The sequence below is a fragment of the Pseudorca crassidens genome, chromosome 17 (assembly GCF_039906515.1).
Source record: "Pseudorca crassidens isolate mPseCra1 chromosome 17, mPseCra1.hap1, whole genome shotgun sequence".
NCBI classification, from domain to species: Eukaryota; Metazoa; Chordata; class Mammalia; order Artiodactyla; family Delphinidae; genus Pseudorca; species Pseudorca crassidens.
The window spans coordinates 41,968,875-41,991,714 of NC_090312.1; the positions used below are offsets into that span (position 1 = coordinate 41,968,875).

A 22,840-nucleotide genomic window follows, 5' to 3' on the forward strand; every position below is an offset into this window, starting at 1 on the left:
TGTTTTCCAGAATTTTTTTAAGAGAAGCGAAGGCAAGATAAATTTGTGTTAAAGAAATCTCTGACCTTTCACATTATTTCCTGACAAAGGTCAGAATCTTCAGTGCACGTCTTAGCATACATAAACCTCTAATGCAGTCAGGTTTGTATATAAAATAAATAAGAGTTTCTGGATTTTTAGAGAAACTTTTCTCTAAACTGAGTCACCTAGGATGAGATTCTTGAAGTGGGATGAATAAAGGTAAACAACTAATCTAATACTCACAAGCTTCCCATCCACTCTTTCTTCTCAGTCCCCAGTGGAGGGGCCTGGCTTTCCATCCTTACTGAGGCTCTGTGAAGTCAATCTGGGGCCCACAAATGGGGCCTGCCTCTGCTGGGGCGCAGACCTGAGAAGAGGCGTACCACTGTCAGGTCTGTCAGTGGCTCCTGTGATGGAAACTATCTTTTGGCATTCATCATATTACAATAGGGACACAGATCAGTGATGAAAGGTACCTAATTCCCTTTCTCTGTTCACAGTTCAGCGTATTTCTAAACTGTGCATGGCTGTTTGTGAATGAAGAATCCATACAGCTTTAATGTAAAACTAATTACTAAATACATCTAGTTTACAAATAATACCCTAGCCCATAGGTTTCCATTCTCGGACACCTAAAATTCATCAACAAATATGCAATTCTATCAAACTAGACAAGGCAGTTTTAGATTTGTGTCTGGACAATGATGAGAGCACGTCTCCTGTCACAAAAGATCAATGCGTGATTTTCTACTGCCCAGAGTACGGATTAAAGCACTGGAATAAGGAGCTGCAGGGCAGACAGAAAATGTACCTGCCACTGCTTCAAAATTTGTAGGGCTTAAATTCTGCAATCAAATATGTGGAAAATAACTTATAACATATAGAGATCAGATTTCTCCTTCCTCCTTTTATAAAGAAATACACTGAAGATGTGTGCAAATTATTCGTGGATGATTTTAAATTCTGTCAAATCTAACATATATCTGAACATTACATGAGCCTAAAATTATTTTCAGGATAGATTCCTCATTGACACTATCCAAATTGTATGTAACAAAAAGTATGCTCAAATAACATTCTTACAAATGAAAAGTAGGGGTCTTTTTGGGGGGTTGTTTTTTTTTTACCTTCCATAGTTCAATGGCCACAGGCTGATGTGGTGGACTGTCACAGTATATATCATCCACAGTTTTTTTCCAAAACTGCATTCTCATCAGTCCAATTGTTTTCTCAGAGACAGAGTCCTTAACCTGTAAATAGTGTTTAAAACTTTAATAAATGCACTGTTCACAGTCTCAAAAACCAGCATTTGTAACTGCATAATCATATAATTCAGCCAAAAATTAAGTTTCTCTACATTTAATTTTTTCCTTGAAGTTATGTATCATTTAAATTATCATCATTATGAGTTTCCTAAGTAAAAGCTACAAATTATTTGGTGCTTATTGAAAAATATTTTCGAGGTCTGCATTCAAAAATAGGAGCAATTCTTCTAGAAAAAACTTGCAAGAAAAAACAAAGAGAGGGAGGGGGATCATTTCGTTTAAAAGAAATTTAAGAAAGAGATCAACCAGTCCCATGTAGACCTATTTGAATCCTAATTTAAAGAGACAGAGACAACTAGGAAAATCTGAACACCAGACGTTTAATGATATTAAGAAATTATTGTTAAATTTTTAATATATAATAATGGTATTGTGGTTATTTTTTTAAGTGAGTTCTTTTAGAGATGCAAACTGAAATATCTGCAGATGGAAAAATATGAGACTTACTTCAAAATAACCTGGAGGTGGGGATGAGGGGGGTGGGGAGTAAAGATGAGAAAACAAGATTGGCCATGAGTTAATAACAGTTGGAGGTGGGTAATGAGGTATATGGGGGTTCATTATGCTTCTCTCTCTACATATGAATATACTTCATGTTGTATATGACTGAAGTTTTCCAAAACAAAGTTTTTCAATAATAAGTGGAAGAGAAGAAAAACAATTCTCACTGGGTTAGTGACAGTAAAAATATTTTTGAGTCTGAAGATAAACCTAGGAAATAGAACCAGAGGCTTTTTAGAGGAAGCAGAGAAGGAACTAATATTTATTTATCAAATGTCAACAAGTAGGGCTTCCCTGGTGGCGCAGTGGTTGAGAGTCCGCCTGCCGATGCAGGGGACACAGGTTCGTGCCCCGGTCTGGGAAGATCCCACGTGCCGCGGAGCGGCTGGGCCCGTGCGCCATGGCCGCTGAGCCTGCGCGTCTGGAGCCTGTGCTCCGCAACGGGAGAGGCTACAACAGTGAGAGGCCCGCGTGCCGCAAAAAAAAAAAAAAAAAAAAAAAAAGTCAACAAGTACCAGGTACTGTACCAGAGGTTATCTGATCACAATCCTCACAACAAACTCACAGGGTCCTTACGAATACACCCACTTTACAAACACAGAAATTATGGCTCAAAAAGGTAGAAGTTTATCCCATGCTCTGCATACTCACAGCTCTTATAATGGAACCAGAAGGATATGTAAAAGATTGTGGGAGAGGGGAGGGGTTGACTACAAAGGGTCACATAAGGGTTGATGGAATTACTCTGTATCACGACTCTAGTGGTAAATACGTGACTCGAAGCAGTTCTCAAAACCTATAGGACTGTACATCACAAAAAGTGAACTTTACTGTGGTACATTTAAATAAACTCATTTATTTATTCACTAAGTAACTTTTTAAAAGAAGATTATTAAAAAAAAAAATTAAAAAAAAAAAAGAAGATTATTAGACTCTCTCCCTCACTTACTACTGATTAAGAATGGCGCTGGGTCAAGCAAGAATCACCAATGCATGCTAAATCTAGGAGGTAAATTTTTTACTTTTTAATTGAGCTATAATTGACATATAACAGTATCTTAGTTTCAAGTGTACAACATGATTTGTATATGTATGTATATATTGTGAAATGATCACCATAGGTCTAGTTACTATCTATCACCACACATAATTAGGAATTTGTGTATGTTGAGAACTTTCAAGATCTACTCTATTAGCAACTTTCAAACACATAATACAGTATTAGCTGTACATTACATTCCCATGACTTATTTACTTATAACAGGAAGTTTCTACCTTTTGACCACCCTCACCCATTCCACCCATCTCCCACCCACTGCCTCTGACAACCAGCAATCTGTTCTCTGTATCTATCAGTTTGGGTTTTTTTTTGTTTTGCTTTTGTTTTTGTTTTAGATTCCACATATACGTGAGATGACTTACGTGAGATGACTTATGACTTATCTCTAACTTATTTCACTTAGCATAAAGCCCTCAAGGTCCATCTGTGTTGTCACATATGGCAAGATTTCCTTCTTTTTTATGTCTAAGTAATATTCCATTGTGTAGATATACCACATCTTTATCCAGTCATCCACCAATGGACACTTAGGTGGCTTCCATGTCTTGGCTATCGTAAATAATGTTGCAATGAACAAGGGGGTGCATGTATCTTTTCAAGTTAATATTTTCATTTCCTTTGGATAAATACCCAGAAATGAAATTACTGGATTATACGGTGGTTCTAGTTTTAGTTTTTTGAGGCACCTCCATGCTGTTTTCCACAGTGGCTGCACCTATTTACACTCCCACCAACAGTGCACAAGGGCTCCCTTTTCTCCACACACTCTACAACACTTGTTATTTCTTGTCTCTTTGATAACAGCTATCCTAATAGGTGTGAGGGGATATGTCATTGTGGTTCTGATTTGCACTTCTCTGATATTAGTGATGCTGAGCACATTTTCATATACCTATTTGCCATATGTGAGGTAAATTTTGATGAGGACCATGGTCTTAAAATGTTTCCTTATATTTAACAAGGAAAAAAATGTTAACATCTTGACTAGTGACCAAAATTGGTATCGCTAATAAGAGGCATACAGACATGTAATGCCTCCTTGTGATTCCCTGAGAAGGACATACACCGTTTAGGTAGTTAAGCATTAGACTAGATATATATAAATATAATCATGACAAAAAATAAACTCCAAATGAGAAATACTCAATTTTTGAAAAGGAACAGTACTGTTTTTAAAATGTCAATGTAATAAGAGAAGACAAAGAAAGGCTGTGGAAATGTTCCAGATTAAAGGAGGCCAAAGAGACATGAAAACTAAATGCAATACATTATCCTAGATTGGATCCTGTACAGAAAGGTTAAAAAATGCCATAAAGGACATCATTGAAATCATCTGACAAAAGTGGAAACCAGAAGGTAGATTAAATAAATGTACTGTATCAATCTCAAATTTACTCAAACTGATAACTGTTATGTAAGAGAATATTCTTATGGTAATGAAATACAGTTCAAGTTTACAGGGATAAGGGCCATGGTGTAGTCAAGTTACTGTAAAATGATTCATAAGAAAACCAGTGCATGTATGTGTGTGCATATTTGTGTGTGTGTGTGTGTGTGTGTGTGTGTGTGTGTGCACGCGTATACACAGAGAGAGAGGGAGAGAGAGAGGGAGAAGGGGAGAGGGGCACAATATGATAAAGCAAATAGGGCAAAATATTAACAAAAGGGTATATGGGTATTTGTACTATTCTTACTTTGGTGTATGTGAAATTATTTCCAAATAAAAAGTTGGGGTTTTTTTTGTTTTTTTTTTTTATGGTCTTGGTGCTGGGTGGGTCTCTTAGCAATGCTTAGTGTTCAGATCCCATGGCATATGGTCTATTCTCAATACAGCATCAACAGTAATCCTTTAAAGAAGATGTGGCATGTATATATGTGTATATATATGTGTATACACACACACACACACACACACACACAATGGAATATTATTCAGCCATAAAAAAGAATGAAACAATGCCATTTGCAGCTATAAGGATGGACCTAGAGATTATCATACTAAATAGAGTAAGTCAGAAAAAAGACAACTACTACTTACCAAAGTGATATCATTTACTTGTGGAATCTAAAGTATGACACAAATGAACTTATCTATGAAACAGAAACAAACTCACAGACATAGAGAACAGACTTGTGGTTGCCAAGAGGGAGGGATGGATTGGGAGTTTGGGACTAGCAGATGCAAATTATTATATACAGAATGGATAAACAACAAGGTCCTACTGTATAGCACAGGGAACTATATTCAGTATCTTGTAATAAACCATAACGGAAAAGAAAAAATAAATACATTTTTAAAAAAGAGTTAATCCCTTTAGGAGGGAGATCAAGAAGGCAGAGTAGGAGGACACTGAGCCCACCTGCCCCCATGAACACATCAAAAATACATCTACATCACTGAAAACAACGTGGAAACTGGCAAAAAGGCTCTTCTACAACCAAGGCTGTGAAGAAAGATGCACATGGAGTTGGGGAGGAAGGGAGGAGAACCAGTTAGGTTGGGACCCAGGCCCTTAGCAGGGGACACAGAAAAGGAGGGGGATATCACACACAGGCTCAGGGAACCACCCTGGGAAGCAAGGGGTTTGAGCCACACACCAGGCACCCCAGCCCAAGGATCTGACACCGGTAACACAATTACCCTTAGCTGGTTTGAAAACCAGTGGGACTTACTGGAGGGCTGTAAGAAACCAAGACTCTGCTTGTGAAGAGTATGCACACACTTACTTATTCCCGGGAATAGCATGGAGGCTGCAGACTGAAAACTGCCTGCGGCTCTGACCAGCTGCCTGCTCCAGCCTCTCCTGCTCCAGCACTGCTCTCCACTAGGGCGAAGCCTGTCATTGCTAAGGGGAGTGCACACACTTAAAGAAAAGGAAGCCAGCTTGGACCTGACTCTGCCTCTGAATAGAGTGAAGGCAGCCATTAATAGCACGCACATCAGGCTGCAGGCTGAAAACTGCCTGGGGCTCTGACTGGCTTCCCAGACCATTCCAGCATGCACCCCAGCCCACACCAGGTGCCTCGACAAGGGCTGAGGTGCCATTGCTAGAGGAGTGCACACACTTAGAAGGATGGGAGCTGGCTCAGACCAACCCTCAGGGCTTGTGCTCCAGCACCTTGGGCGCCAGACCCCACCCAGACAGGATGGTGACTGCCACTGGAAGAGCAAAGGAAAAGCCTCAGCTCACACCTGGCTCTGGCTATAGCCCCTTCATCTACAGCCCTACCTCCCACCAAAGTGGTAGCTGCCAGCACACCCCAGGAGAAGACATGACCTATGCTCACTTCAGATCCAGCCCTACCACCAAAGTAACTGGGCAAGCAGACTGCATAGGGGCAGTCCCACCCAAGGACACCCCTTCAAGATTGGGACAGGTAACCAATCTTATCACCTAACTCATAGAGACAGAGAAAGTTAAACAATATGAGAAAACAAAGGAATATGTTTCAAATGGAAGAACAAGGAAAAAAACCCTGAAAAAAACCCTAATGAAACAGACATAAATAATTTACCACATAAAGTATTCAAAGCAATAGTAAAAAGAATGCTAACTAAATTTGGGAAAAGAATGAATGAACACACTGAGAATTTTAACAAGGAACTAGAAAATATTAAAAAGAACCAGTCAGAGATGAAAAATACAATAAATGAAATGAAAAATGCACTAGAAGGAATGAACAGCAGACTAGGTGATAGAGAAGAACACATAAGTGATCTGGAAGAAAGAATAATGGAAATCACCCAATCAGAACAGCAAAAAGAAAAACAAATTTTAAAAAATGACGATAGTTTAAGGGACCTCTGAGCCAACATCAAGTGTACTAACATTCACATTATAAGGATTCCAGAAGAAGAGAGTGAGAAAGGGGTAGAAAATGTATTTGATGAAATTATGGCTGAAAACTCTTGAAGCTGAAGAAGGAAACAGATTTCCAGGTACAGGAAGCACAGAGTCCCAAGCAAGATGAACACAAAGAGACCCACACCAGGACACATCATAATTAAAATGGCAAAAGTTAAAGAGAATCTTAGAGGCAGCAAGAGAAAAAAAAAAAAGAGAGAGAGAGAAAAGCAGAAAAACATACAAGGGAATCCCCCTAAGGCTATCAGCTGATTTTTCTGCAGATGCTTTGCAGGCCATAAGGGAGTGAGTGGCATGATATACTTAAACAGCTGAAAGGAAAAAACCTACAACCTAGGATACTCTACCCAGGAAGGTTATCTTTCAGAACTGAGAGATAAAGAACTTCTTGGATAAGGAAAAAACTAAAAGATTATCAGTACTAAACCAACCTTACAAGAAGTATTAAATGGTCTTCTTTAAGTGGAAAAGAAAAGGCTACAAGAAGTAAGAATTTATAGGCGAAAAAAAATCCCACTAATAAAGACAAATCATATAGTAAAGGCTGTGGATCAACCACTTAAATATTAAAGCCAGTATGCAGATTATAAAACAAAAAGAAACTGTAAAAGCAACCATAACTATAATAAACAGTAAAGAGACAGACATGAAGTTGTAAAATATGACATAAAAAACACAAAATATGAGGCAGGGGAGTAAAAAACGTAGATCTTTTAGAATGCGTTTTAACTTACAAGACTTATCAGTTTAAGTCACGTAGATATAATTATTGGTCAACATATATGAACCCCATGGTAACCACAAATCAAAAACCTATAATAGGGCTTCCCTGGTGGCTCAGTGGTTGAGAGTCTGCCTGCCGATGCAGGGGGCACGGGTTCATGCCCCGGTCCAGGAAGATCCCACGTGCCGCAGAGCAGCTGGGCCCGTGAGCCATGGCCACTGAGCCCGCGCGTCCGGAGCCTGTGCTCCACAACGGGAGAGGCCACAACAGTGAGAGGCCCACGTACCACACACAAAAAAAAAACAACAAAAAAAAAACCCTACAATAGATACACGAAAACCAGTAAGAAACAAACCCAAGCATATACAAAAGAAAATCATATAACCACAATGGAAGAAACAAAATGAAGACGAAATTAACAGAGAAGAACTACAAAAACTATTGGAAAACAAGTAATAAAATGGCAATAAGTACATACCTATTACCTATTACTTTAAATGTCAGTGGACTACAATTACTTTAAATGTCAAAAGACACAGGGTGGCTGATTGGATTAAAAAAACAAGACCCTTCAACATGCTGCCTACAACAGACTCACTTCAGGGATAAAGACACACACAGAGTGAAAGTGAGGGAATGGAAAAAGATATTTCATGCAAACAGAAACGACAAGAAATCAGGAGTAGCAATACGCATATCAGACAAAATAGACTTTAAAACAAAGGCTATAACGAAAGAAAAAGAAGAGCATTGTATAATGATAAAGGAACCAATACAGCAAGAGGATATAACATTCATTATCATATATGCACGTAATATAGGAACATCTAAATACATAAAGCAAATATCAACAGACATAAAGTGAGAAATTGACAAAAACACAGAAATAGTAGAAGACTTTAATGCCCCATTTACATCAAAGGGCAGACAATCCAGAAAGAAAATCAATGAGTAAACAATGGTCTTAAATGACACATTAGACCAGTTAGAATTAATAGATATCTATAAGACATTCCATACAAAAACAGAATACAAATTCTTTTCAAGTGCACATGGAACATTCTCTAGGACAGATCACATGCTCGGCCACAAAACAAGTCTGAAAAAATTTAAGAGGATAGAAATTATATCAAGCATCTTTTCTGACCACAATAGTATGAAACTAGAGATCTATCACAGGAAGAAAAATGGGCAAAACACTAACACATGGAGACTAAAAAACCAATGGGTCAATGAAGAAATCAAAGAGGAAATCAGAAAATACCTCAGGACAAATGAAAATAAAAGCACAACTTTCCAAAATCTATAGGACACACAGCAAAGAAGTTCTAAGAGGAAAGTTTATAGTGATACAGGCCCATCTCAAGAAACAAGAAAAATCTCAAATAAACAACCTAACCTACCATCTAAAGGAATTAGAAAAAGAAGAAGAAACAAAGCCCAAAGTCAGCAGAAGGAAAGAAATAATAAAGATTAGATCAGAAACAAATAAAATAGAGACCAGGAAAAAAAAAGAAAAAAGTTCAATGAAACCAAGAGCTGGTTTTTTGAAAAGATGAACAAAATTGATAAGCCCTTAGTCAAGCTCATTAAGAAAAACAGAGAGAACCCAAATAAACAAAGTAAGAAATAAAAGGGAAGAAATTACAACTGATACCACAGACACAAAAAAAATCAGAAGGGAAAACTACGAACAGTTATATGCCAATAAATTGGACAATCTAGAAGAAATGGATAAATTCCTAGAAACTACAATCTTCTGAAACTAGACCAAAAGAAATAGATAATCTGAACAGACAGATCACTAGTAATGAAACTGAATCAGTAACCAAAAAACTCCCAGCAAACCAAAGTCCAGGACTGGAGAGCTTCACAGGGGAATTAAACCAAATACACAAAGAGGAACTAATACCTATCCTTCTCAAACTACTCCAAAGTACTGCAGAGGAGGGAAGATTCCCAATTATGTGGCCACCATTACCCTGATACCAAAACTAGACAAAGACACTACAGAAAAAGAAAATTATAGGCCAATATATTTAATGAATGTAGATGTAAAAATCTTCAACAAAATATTAGCAAACCAAATTCAACAATATGTAAAAAGGATCATACACCATGGCCAAGTGGGATTTACTAAAATGATGAAAGGATGGTTCAATATCCACAAATCAATTAATGATACACCATATTAATAAAACAAAGGATAAAAATCACATGATTATCTCAATAGACTCAGAAAAAAACATCTGACAAAATTCAACATTCATGCATTCATGATAAAACGCTCATCAAAGTTGGTATAGAGGAAACATCTCAACATAATAAAGGCCAATTATGACAACCCCATAGCTAACATCATACTCAATGGTGAGAAGTTTCTTCTCTAAAATCAGGAACAAGACAAGGGTACCCACTCTCACCACTTCTATTTAATATGGTATTGGAAGTCCTAGTCACAGCAATTAGACAAGAAAAAGAAATAAAAGGCATCCAAATTGGAAGGTAAGAAGTAAAACTGTCACTATTTGCAGATGATATGATACTAAAGAAAGAAAATCCTAAAGTCTCCACCAAAAAACTATTAGAACTAAGAAATGAAGTCAGTAAAGTTACAGGATCTAAAATTAATCTACAGAAATTTTTTGTCTTTCTAATACACCAATAATGAACTATAGGAAAGAAAAAGCAAAAAAAATCCCATTTAAAATCACATCAGAAAGAATAAAATCATAGGAATAAATTTAACCAAGGAGGTAAGAGACCTATATTCTGAAAACTAAAAAATACTGATGAAGAAGACTGAAGATAATACAAAGAAATGGAAAAATATCCCATGTCCATGGATTGGAAGAATTAATATTGTTAAAATGTCAATACTACCCAAAGCAATGTACAGATTTAATGTAATCCCTATAAAAATACCCATGACATTTTTCACAGAACTAGAACATATAATCCTAAAATTTATATGGAACCACAAAGACCCTGAACAGCTGAAGCAATCTTGATAAAAAAGCATAATGCTGGAGATACCACACTCCTTGATTTCAGACTATACTACAAAGGTACAGTGATCAAAACAGTATGGTGCTGGCATTAAAACAGACACATAGATCAATGGAACAGAATAGAGAGCCCAGAAATAAACCCATGTATTTATAGTCAATTAATCTTTGACAAAAGAGGCAAAAATATACAATGGGGAAAGACAGTCCCTTCAATAAGTGGTACTGAGAAAACTGGACAGCTACATGTAAAAGAATGAAATTAGAACATTTTCTCATACTATATATGAAAATAAACTCAAAATGGATTAAAGACCTAAATGTAAGACTGGACACCATAAAACTCCTAGAAAATAGGCAGATCACCCTCTGACCTATGTCATAGCAATATTTTTTTGGATCTTTCTCCTCAGGCAAAGAAAACAAAGGCAAAAATAAACAAATGGGGCCTAATTAAACTTAAAAGCTTTTGCACAGCAAAAGAAACCATTAACAAAGTGGAAAGACCACCTACTGAATGGGAGAAAACATTTGCAAATATTTGCAAATGGTTTGTCTGTTGAGGGGTTAATATCCAAAATATATAAACAGCTCATACAACTCGATATTAAAAAAAACAAACAATTCAATTAAAAAATGGGCAGATGACCTGAATAAACACTTTTCCAAAGAAGATATACAGACGGTCAAGAGGTATATGCAAAAATGCTGAACATCACTAAGCATCAGGGAAATGCACATCAAAACCACAATGAGATATCACCTCACATCTGTCAGAATAGCTGTCATGGAAAAGACCACAAATTAAGAAATGTTGGCATGGATGTAGAGAAAAGGGAGCTCTAGTACACTGTTGGTGGGAATGTAAATTGGTGTACCCACTGTGAAAGCAGTATGGAGGTTCCTCAAAAAACTAAAAACTGAACTACCATATGATTCAGCAACTCCAATCCTGGATATATATCCAAATTAATCAAAAATAATATACATTATCACTTGCATGTAGAATCTAAAAAATAACACAAATGAATAAACATAAAACAACAAAAAGAGAGAAGCAGACTCACAGATATAGAGAACAAAGTAGTGGCTACCAGTGGGAAGAAGGATGAGGGGAGAGACAAGATAGGGATAAGGGATTAAGAAGTACAAACTACTATGTATAAAATAAATAAGATACAAGGATACACTGTACAGCACAGGGAATACAACCAATACTTTGTAATAATTTTAAATGGAGCATAATCTATCAAAAATATTGAACCATGGTTGTACACATGAAACTAATATTGTAAATCAACTATACTTTAATAAAAAAAATTTTTTTAAGGGTAATCCTTTAGAAACATGACAAAGATGTGATGTCTTTCTCTGCTCAGAACCTTCCAATGGTTTTCCATCTCACTCAGAGTAAATGCAAAAGTGACTGAAGTGGTCTCCAAGACCTTACTTTTCTGTCCCAGATACCTCTAACCTAATCTCCTCCCACACTCTCCCTCCTTTCTTTGTTGTGCCACACTGGCCTTCTTGTCTTTGAATATGTCAGGCACACTTACATCTCAGGGCCTTTGCACTTGCTGCTCCTTCTGTCTAGAAGACTCTTCAGACACATATCTCACTCCCTTGCCTCCTTCAAATCTTTGCTAAAATGCCACGGTCTCAGTGAGGTTTTTCCTGATCACCCTACTTAAAACAGGAACCCCTGCTATACCTAGCCTTCCCTATCCTCCTTAATTTTTCTGTACAGTATTTACTTGCTCCTTGAATACAGGGACTTTGTATGTTTTATTCAATGCTATAACCCAGTACCGAAAATAGTGCCTAGCATATTTTGGACAATACTTGTTGAATGAATGAATGAACAAGACTGTGTACAAAAAAGCAGTAAGACAGACAGCCATCAGGAGACGGAAGTGGCATCTTGTGCAGGGCAGTGGGACCAAGGGGCAGCCAGGTGGACACTGCCTGGAGTGGCACACAGGTGCAAGGCTACCTGCACAGTTGAATTTATTTAAATTAAAAAAAAAAAAAAGCAAGACATTCCTATAAGGTGACAGAGAATCAGGGAAAATATGGAAGATTTATTTATTAAAAATGGAATTTTAATTATTTTACAGTTATAATGGAAGATCACATTGGGTACTATTTATCGTTAAATTGTGACTGACTTAAGATGCTGAAGTATAGTTTATACCTGAAAAAGGATGAAGTAAAAAAATATAGACCCATGACTTCTAGAAATACACCAAGGACAAACAGCCAGACTCTATTACTCTCTGCAGATTTATAGTGTTTAACCACAATTATGCCTCAGTACTATACTCACATCCTTTCATGTGCTCCTACTTCACGTCCTAGCATATTCACCAGAGAGACTGTGTCAAAACTTGTCATACTCTTGAAGACTCCAAACCCTCCCGTGCTCCCTCACTCTCAATAACCAACCTCTCCATTTCATTTACTGAGAAGATCAATGCAATTCTATCTCAACTCCCTCATTTACATTCTCCATTTCAATTTATCTTATATCAGCACACATTCTTTCCAGTTTAAGAAAAAGAAGAGTCGCTCCTTTGTTTGTAATTCTTTAGAAAAGTTAGTATGATATAAGGTCTGGGTTTGCTATAATTGCTTCAATTTCCATTTCACTTTAAAGCTAAAAACTCAATTTAAAAAGTGCTTTGAAGAACTGCTATATACAATTATGCAAATGTGTAAAGAATAAGCAGTAATACTCTGATTAACCTATTCAATTAACAGACAAATGTGCAATGTTAACTGCATAGTTTTATAATATCCTTAAAAAAAGAAATTACAGGATGGTCTTTCCAAAAACATTAAGTTCATTAGCTAGTTTTATTGTTGGAATTGAACTGTTAAGCAGCAGAAAGAAATCACCAGCAGAAACCTTAAACACATCTAACATATAAATTACTACTATATTTCTTTATTGTTCAGCATTAAACATATTACATCACTATTTTTACAAATAATTTTTAAGGTATTTTAATACCAGCCTGAGCCAGTTCCACATTGAAAGCTCTCAGTGCAAAAGCAGAGCTTCTGGATTCTGCAGGGAGTAGCAGGGAGCATAAATAGCCTTCATAATCTCGTTTCCTACAATAAATAAGCAAAAAAAGATAATTACTTTTCACTTTCCAAACTGCACACAAACAAATACTGACCAAAATGAACCGAAAACAAGGCTTCAACTCAAAATAGCCCCCAAGTTTCCTATATTTTATATCTGTTTCTCTACAATGATAAAAAATTTATCTGCTTCCAATCCCAGACCAGTTAAAATGAATAATCAATCTCTATTAATTTATTTTGACTTATATAATATATATATATATAATTTTAACTGTTTCAGAATCACTTTGGTTTTAGTAAGAATTCAAATGAGTTACAGATGTAGAAATCAAGAAAACAGTGCCAGCAAGTATTGGTATGAACTCATGGCTTTGAATGCATAGATAGATATATACATAAGACAAAGACAGAGAACAATATGGGGGGTGTGTGGGAGGGTGCGCCTGTGTGTATGCGCACACACTCACACTTACTTCTATTTCCCTACAGCATCTGCTGACAAAGCCTAGAAACAATGATATCCGCCCCCATACCCGCAGTATCAGTGAACACACCTTGATTTCTCCACTGAAAGAAACTAAGGCTCCTTGAAGGAATGACTGTCTCCAGGGCTGGTGGAAGGAAAATACCAAATAAGCCTGAAACACCTTCTTGAGCAGAAAGTAAACAAATGTTCAAAGAATGGAGTGACTTGTTAAAAGGACAAAGAAATTGGCTTGATGAAGTTCTACTGGCTAAGTCTGGGACAATTTGAGCATCAAAAAAATAATGACAGTAAAAGATTGTAACAGGACCCCATGAGCTCATACCAATATAAATGAATGAATAACTGCAAAGAGAAGGAAAAATTTGACAACCAGTACAATGCCAACTGATAAACCTAGAAGACATGATTGAATTTTTAAAATCACCACTTGATAACTATCAAAGTAAAAACTGATTCAAGCAAATATCACTAAATGTCTGAAAATGTTAAACAGGTGGAAGTTTGATAGAAAAAGAATATTTACATAGTATTAAAGTATCTTCTCACAAAATAAATATTATTTGCTAACATTCTTATTAATTTACAAGGGAGAAACCTGAAAGACACTTGAGAACCAAGTAACAAAAAGTTCACTCCACAGTAATAGGATAAATCAACACCATGTGCTTTCTGACATGATACTGAGAAAAGAACAGCATAACTTCTGTAATATTCCTGCAAAAATTGTGTAAATCATGAGTAAACATTAAATAAACCCAAACTGAAAGCCTACAAAGTAGCCTGTCCTGTTCTCTTAAAAAAAAAAAGTCAAGTTTATGAAAGATAAGGACTGAGAAACTGTTCCAGATTGGAGAAGACTAAAGACACGTGACAACTAAATGTAGCACGTGATCCTGGATACACGGAAGACATAACAGACTAATTAGCAAAATGTCAATGGAGTCTGTGGATTAGATGGTAATACTGGATCAATTTTAACCAAAATAATAAGGGGGGTAATAGGGCATCTACATCTTATTCTCAAGTGGTTCAAAACGTTAACAGTGAGGGAATTTGGGTGAAGAGTACATTGGAGCTCTGTGTACTATTTCTGTAACTTTTATGTGAATTTGGAATTACTTTAAAATGAAAAGTTAAAAATATATAATCCTTAACTATATTCATTCTAGGATGACTTAAGTATAAAGTGCTTACCAGGGCTTCCCTGGTGGCACAGTGGTTAAGAATCTGCCTGCCAATGCAGGGGACACGGGTTCGAGCCCTGGTCCAGGAAGATCCCACATGCCGCGGAGCAACTAAGCCCGTGCGCCACCACTACTGAGCCTGCGCTCTAGAGCCCATGAGCCACAGCTACTGAAGTCCATGTGCCACAACTACTGAAGCCCGCGTGCCTAGAGCCGGTGCTCCGCAACAAGAGAGGCCACTGCAATGAGATGCCCATGCACCACAACGAAGAGTAGCACCCGCTGACCACAACTAGAGAAAAGCCTGCGCACAGCAACGAAGACCCAGCGCAGCCATACATACATACATACATACATACATACATACATAAATATAAAGTGCTTACCAGACTGCCTATTGACAAGGCTACTTTCACTGTAATACACTGGAACCTTAATATAACAGTATTTCCTATAAAACAGTACTCAGTATAAAATGGGTCCAACCTCATTCCACGGAGTTTAGGTTTGAAATTCAGACTACTCCCACTTTTCAATTGGTTCACACTTTGTCCTGCGGCTAACAGAGAACTTAAACCTTCACAATTCCCCCAACTTCCACATAAACAAAAGGGAGAGATCATGAATGGATAGCAGTAACCTTGTTATCACAAGACAGCTCTACTAAAAAATCTCACCATATGCGGTTTCAGCTACAATATGGAGAGTTCAGACAAAACTTTATAGCTTATACTTGTAAATATATATAGATGTAAACATTTCTAAATTTTATTTTATTATAAACAGTCTCTAAACTTCAAAAGTGTTTAAAACACGTGAAAGTTAATATGAGACAGTAAGAAAACATTGAATAGGAATCAAACTACAATCTTAATTTCCATCATTCAACTAGTTATTGACAGAAATGATACCAGTCATGTCTATTTCCTAACTTGAAAAATGAGGCTTGATAGTCTACCTGTTTCGTATCTCCTTAAAAATAATCAACATGTGAAGTACTTCAAGTTTCTTACATGAAAATGAAAAATGAAATGAAGACATAACAGAACTGTAACAGTCTCTGGGAAATAAGATATTCTACACAGCTAATGGTTTGCCCTGTTAACAATTTTTAAAATACTTTGGGAATTTTTCTAAACAATATTACCCTCTTCTTTACATTAAATAGGATATACTATTTAACCATTTCTTCATCAATCAGGATCACTGTTATCAACGTTGATTACTGGTATACAAAGATAACCTATAAATAGCTAACCAAGGTCCAGTTACCTAAGAACCGTTCCACATAATGAGAAATGCTATGCTATGATGGCTTTATACAGCAGCAGGGTCAATAACCTTTCATTCATTCATTCATTCAAACATTTATTCAGTGCCTAGCACGTGCCAGGCACTGCGCTAGACACTGAAGATAGGTATAGACTTCAATCTAGCAGAGAGAGACAGACATATGAGAAGTAAGCATATCTAGTGCTAGGACTGCTATGCTAATTCCATGGACCTGTGCCACTGAAGCACAAAGGAAGAAGTGGTTCCTCAGTGAGGCTGGAGAACTGCACTTCCAGATATCACCACTGCCACCTCCTCATCTTATTATAACACTAATCCCAAGGCCTGAGGTGGTGCTCCTCAAACCAAACCCCAAGAAGCCTATGTAAATTAGGCTCGAGATTTTCCCAGGAACCTTGATTCCTAGAAGATCCTCGGCTGGCTAATCTGAAGTTATAGTCTAGTATCTTGTCTGATATTTGGAGGCCTTGCATAAGATACATGTCCAAAACAACCCTGCACACACAATTTCGAGGCCAAATCTTGCAAAGATTAATGGACAATTAGAAGCTAAAAGTTCTAATCTTCCTTTCAAGTTCATTTTGTTTTTATTTTAAACTATCTATAGAGCATTTGTTATGTAACAGCATTTTTATATACATCATGTAATTTAATCCTCACAACCATGTTATAAAGTAGAAGTAGAAATCTACATATGAGGAAATAGCTGACTCTTAAAGTAATTAACTTTCCCAAGTGACAGAGCTAGGATTAATAAACTCAGATAAGGTCTGCCTGCTGCCTGCTTTTCGATAAATCGCTAGAGTCAACAGTCTCCATTCCACTTAAATACCAATATGGACAGATTAAGTATCTGGCCATTTATAAATATATATTTGAGAAAAGCTGTTATGTGATATCCACAGACTATTTCTAAAAGAATATATAAGAAATTAGTAAGAGTGATTCAACCCTGGATAGGAAAGTTAGGATACTACTGGTGTCAAAGAAAAATTGCACTGAATGAGTGGATATGGATGGTATATGTTTTGGTAATTTACATGTCTTATCATCAAAAAATGATAACTTAAAAATTATATAGATGAATATAATCTTTTTGGCTTTTACAATTCTTAATGACCTGATTTCCACTAATGCTACCTTGTTTCTCCTACAAGCAATCAACAAGTAAAAAAGGTGGGGTAGGAACACTATTTCAAAAAGTGATTAAAAACGAAACAAAATACTGAAATGCATGGGAATGTTGCCGTTGTTCCAAATGCTCTAATCCACATAACTGTAAGTGGTAGGTCTACAACTGTTCCCTCATACTTTGTAACGAAAATTAGATAATTTACTTGTAAACTACTTTGCATAGTGCCTGACACACAGGAAGAACTCAAAGTTAACTACTGCTTAATTAAAATTAGTTACTAGCCATGTTTCGAATTTTAAAAAGCTATTCATGCAAAGCGTGTAATTAGGTAAAGTTAAGGCTCGGGCAAGGTGACAGACGAAGGCGTTTTGCCACAAATTTGTGACCAGTGTGAAAGCTCCTGTTGCCTCACTCCCCCATACACCCGAGCTCACACGCTGAGGGACACAGGGAAGGTGCAGGTCCGCCCCGAGGCCCGCCGCGCCCACCAGGGCCCCTTTCGGCCTGCTCCCCGACCTCCCGGCCGGGGGCAGTCCGGCTCGCTCACCGCAGCAGCTCCAAGCAGTAGCGGTCAGTGCCCGAGGTGCCAGGTCCGCTGACCGCGGCCACGCTCCGCCCGGACCCCGCGGGCTCCGGAAGCCGCCATGCGTTCGCCCACAGGCCCCTGGGCTGCCGGCAGCGGCACAGGCCGGGGACGCCGGGCCGTAGAGGGCCCCACGCCGACAGCAGCGTGGAGGCCGCCATGACAGGGACGCCGCCGTGCCCTTCGACCTCGCGCTGTTAGCGCGCGGACACGCCTCTCCTCGCCACGCCGCGCCACGCCCCCGGCAGCTCTGTCTGCGCACCTCTTAGCGGCGGGAAGGAGACCGCGGGACTCCCGTCGGAGATGAGACAGGTGTCGCTGTGGTCCCCTGCATCTGCGCCGCCGCCGCCTCGCTCCTCGGCCTTATAGGTTCCAGGAAAGCCCCGCCTAAATTCGACGGATCTCGCCCGGGTTCTCCCCTTTCCTTCCAGGTCCTTCTGAAGATGTATTGATATTCATCGAGGGGCAGTAGGAAAGAGAATAATTTGACGGTTTACTAGCTTGATTTATAACTTTTAAACCCTTATTCACATGGTATATGAGCCTCCTTTGGCACTCTTACCATCAGGCCCCTCAAATATTATCGTTGGGTCTAGTTGCCACGACCTGACTTGGTCCAAGCCAGCAGCTGCCTACATCTGGATCCCAGTAACACCTCCTGCCTCCAGATTTGACCAGATTTTTCGCGCTGCAGCCACACTTGTTCTTTCTAAAGGGTGCCTCTGATCATGACCCCTCCCTGCTTGACCAGTTTTACTGCGTGTTGGATAAAGCTCCTCCACGATAGTAGCCTCTTTTTACCTTTCAGCCTCAACCCTAGCTATCTGCATTTGTGACTCCATTTTAATGTTTCTCCTTAAACCCATGGGAGAGTACTCTGTTGTCTGGACCTAAGAACTCCAGCCAATTCACCCTGCTTTGGTTTTACTCCCTGACACTGGCTCTCTTCAGCCTATGCAGGACCTCAGTCCCTCCTGCATAATATTCTCTTTTCTCTCTGGGCTTCTGTCCTTTAGTTCTGACAGACACACACTAGTGTTTCTGATACCAAAGTTTAATAAACATGCTCAATTTAAAAAAATCACATCTACATCTCTAGTTATGGCCTCCTGCCTAGCTGGACTTTTCCATCTCCACATCTTGCCATTACTTCAAAGTATATGTCTAAAAACCAAATTAAACTAACTCCTCTTCTTAGTCTTTTTATCTGGACAGCGTCCCCCTTCTCACAACCAGGGGAAACACTTTGGAGTCACCATTACCTCTTCCTGCTTCTATATCTAATGTTATCTAACTTGTCAGGTCCTGTGAATTTTTTTATCTTCATATAGTCACATCCATGGCAGCATAACTTGTGCAAAACTACCTGGATTCAGATCCTGGTTCTACCTCCTACTATCACTGTGACCTTGGGTGACAGACTTACCTTTTCTTGTGCTTTAGATCCCTCCCCTGTGAAATGGTAATAGTAATAGAACCTGCCTCATAAAGTTCTTGTGAGAATTAAATGAGTTAATATCTTCAAGGCATCTAGGGCAATGCCTGGCCCATAAATAGCACTCAAAACAAGTCATCTGTGTAGGGAAACCATGAAGAAAGGCTGTTTAAAGGGACCAAAAGGATTGTTGGGTGTCTTAAGGGAAAGTTAGACATTGTCCAGTTTATCTGATTTTATGGGGTTTTTGTGCCTTTCATTGTCTTTGAACTATTTTACAATTCTGTAAGTTGCAGAATATTGACAATAATGCAAATAATTCTTGTCCATAACTTATGCAAATTATATCCATAGGAGATTCAGTTGATTATTGTTCTATGGATATTATCTGTTTTTGCCAGTTTCATATCTATTAAGCAGATTTACTTAAGCATTCCTGACTGCCTATAGATGTCTAGTAGTTTGAATACTTTTTTTTTTAATACTTCTTTGAATTGGTTGCAAAATCTTACTGGTTCCCCCACTAATTAATGAGTTAAATGAAATTTTTAACATGTGTGGACTTTATAGCTGTATGAGATCATGACTATACAGTTTTGTTAAAAATTATTTCTTAACAGTTATCATTGGCTATTATTAACTTTTCTTGTTTTATTTCCTGTACCCAATTTCACATCTTTCTGATGGACCTCTTTCATTTGTTTTCTTGTCTCCAGGCCAGTCAATCTATATCAAAAAAATATAGCCATTTCTAATAATTCACATAATCATAAATGCATACTAAAGATGTTATGAGCCTTTAGATATTTAAACTTGAAGGCAGAATTTCAATTAATGGCAATAGAGGAAAAGTTAAGAACCTTTAAAATTATTCTATGGATAACACACTGTCACCAATTAACACTTATTGAACATCCATTATTTGCCAATCTTGAAGTTAATTTTGTTTAGAATTATGAATACATGAAAATACTTCCTTAGTATAATTTCTTGGTATTAAAATCAGTGTATTTGAAATATGCGTACACTTTTCTTCAATCAAGGTTATAATCAAGGCAGAAGCTCAGTGCTTAACCAAAAAATTAACATTAAGAAATGAATGCCCACAGAAGCACAATTTGTTAACTTGGCCTTTAGCTGTGGCAGTTGCTTACTCTGTCATCTTTGAGTTTATGACTCTCTTCATGGTGACTATAACTGATTCATCTGTGTAATGTGAATGAAATATAATAAAATTTATTTCCAAGCTTTAGCCCAATAAAGATTGTCCTATGGTTGTTGCTACGTTGTAAAGAGCTATGCATTATTGTTCCAGAATATTGCTCCACCTCTTACTTTTTCCATGGCCTCTGTTAAGAAGTGAGTTTTATTCTTTATGTTAAGAGTCAAGCTGGCCTGTTGGCTTTTATATGACACCTTGAGTATCTAAAGGGTCTGAGAGGGTCTGCACCAGACCACAGCTGGTTAAATCTCCCCAGACAGGAATACTCCACACACCTCCTCCAACTTCTCCATGGCCCTCAGGGATCAACTAACTTCTCCTCGGTCCATTTTGTTTTGTTATATGTTTTTTATTATATATATGTTTTCTTTTTCTTAAATCTCATTAAAGGAAATTTGGAAAATATAGGCAAAAGTAGGAAAACATCATGCTAAAACCTATAATTCAAACAGTTACTATTCACATTTTGTATTTTCTTCCAACCTTTTTTCTATGCAGAGGCTTTTTGCTTGTTTTTACATACTGCCTGTACAATGTTATTTGATTAGCCTAATATGCTCATACACATTTTCTTATGCTATTATTTCATTCATTTTGGAACATTTATTAAGAATCTACTCTGTGCCTACACTGTACCAGTTGCTAGGATTCCAGAGTGAACAAATACCTACCATGTCCTCAAAGAACTTATTCTTTACTGGTAAAGACATTTAAACAAACAAAAATCATCACAAATCAATATATAATTACAAAATATGATAACTGCTGTTGTATTAATAAGGAAATAGGTTCAGCTGCTCAAATAAAGACACAAAATAACACTGCTGTAAACAAAGTAGACATTATTCTTCTTTGAAGTAGCAATTTGGGTGTAAGCAATTCGGGGTTGCATGGAGATTCCAGGGTCCCAGAGACATAGGCTCTTCCAGTCTGGCTGTTCTATCATCTGAAGAGGTGTAATTCTCACCTGCGTGTCCAAGATGGCCCATTGCTAGTTCCACATGCCAGCCAGCAGCGATAGTGAAAGGGGAAGGGGCAAGATGCCCTTCTCTTTCAGATAGGAGTTCCTTAATCATTTTTGTGCCATGGCATATATGTGCTTCTTTAACTGTTAAATAATAAGATTTAGCAGTGAGTCTAATTTCAAGTTTCATAGTGGTGATGAACATAAACAATATTGAAAAACAATTTGTGATTTCATTTGGTGACAAGATCGCAGTTATTCCCAATACTTTTGTGCTTTGTTGCCTATATTCATAACTGAAGCCAATTCTAAATTTTAGTTAGCAGTTAGTAAAAACAGATGTCGTTTTTTTTTTTTTTTTTCCTATTCAAGGTCACAGACCCCTGTGAATTCCCCTCTTGAACACTTCTCTGAGTCTGCCGTTAAGGAAACTGATTTAACCTACTAGAGGAGAAGAGGTCACATGGAAGAAAACCAGGCAAGAGCCAAGACCAACTGCCAGACATATGAATGAAGCCCATTTGGACCTTTGTGCCCACCAGATCTCCCAGTCGAATTCCACCACATGACTGAGGCCAGGTGAACAAGCAGAAGGACAGCCCAGCCAACCCACAAAACCAGGAGAATTAATAAATCGCTGTTGTTATAAGTCATCCAGTTTTGGGGTGGTTTGTTATTCCGCAGTTGAGTCCTAATGCAATTTCCATGGTACAAAATATTTTAAATATAAAAATAGGGGGCTTCCCTGGTGGCGCAGTGGTTGAGAGTCCGCCTGCCGATGCAGGGGACACGGGTTCGTGCCCCGGTCTGGGAGGATCCCACATGCCGCGGAGCGGCTGGGCCCGTGAGCCATGGCCGCTGAGCCTGCGCGTCCGGAGCCTGTGATCCGCAACGGGAGAGGCCACAGCAGTGAGAGGCCCGCGTAGCGCAAAAAAATTA

General features: G+C 38.0%; 1 protein-coding gene and 1 long non-coding RNA gene across 7 annotated transcripts in view; one reads left to right on the forward strand and one right to left on the reverse strand.

Annotated features, from left to right (window-relative positions):
* The window catches only part of NDUFAF6 (NADH:ubiquinone oxidoreductase complex assembly factor 6), a 43,286-nt gene extending 24,829 nt beyond the window's left edge, over positions 1-18,457 (reverse strand). For 3 of the 6 annotated variants that reach the window (XM_067711734.1, XM_067711735.1, XM_067711733.1), the window contains exons 1-3: positions 18,245-18,457; positions 13,523-13,622; positions 1,149-1,271 (exon numbers count right to left, since the gene is read on the reverse strand). In XM_067711734.1, coding sequence (XP_067567835.1) covers positions 1,149-1,271; positions 13,523-13,622; positions 18,245-18,441 — 420 coding nt within the window. In that variant the 5' untranslated portion in view covers positions 18,442-18,457. Of the gene's footprint in view, positions 1-264; positions 328-1,148; positions 1,272-13,518; positions 13,623-18,244 lie in introns of those variants that run through there. The other 3 variants (XM_067711736.1, XM_067711737.1, XM_067711738.1) reach the window with 3 other exon arrangements.
* A 70-nt stretch (positions 18,458-18,527) lies between these two features.
* Positions 18,528-22,554, forward strand: LOC137210724 (uncharacterized). The gene is made up of 2 exons (XR_010936676.1): positions 18,528-18,711; positions 22,274-22,554. It is a non-coding gene; the product is annotated as an uncharacterized lncRNA (long non-coding RNA).
* The last annotated feature ends 286 nt before the right edge of the window (positions 22,555-22,840 follow it).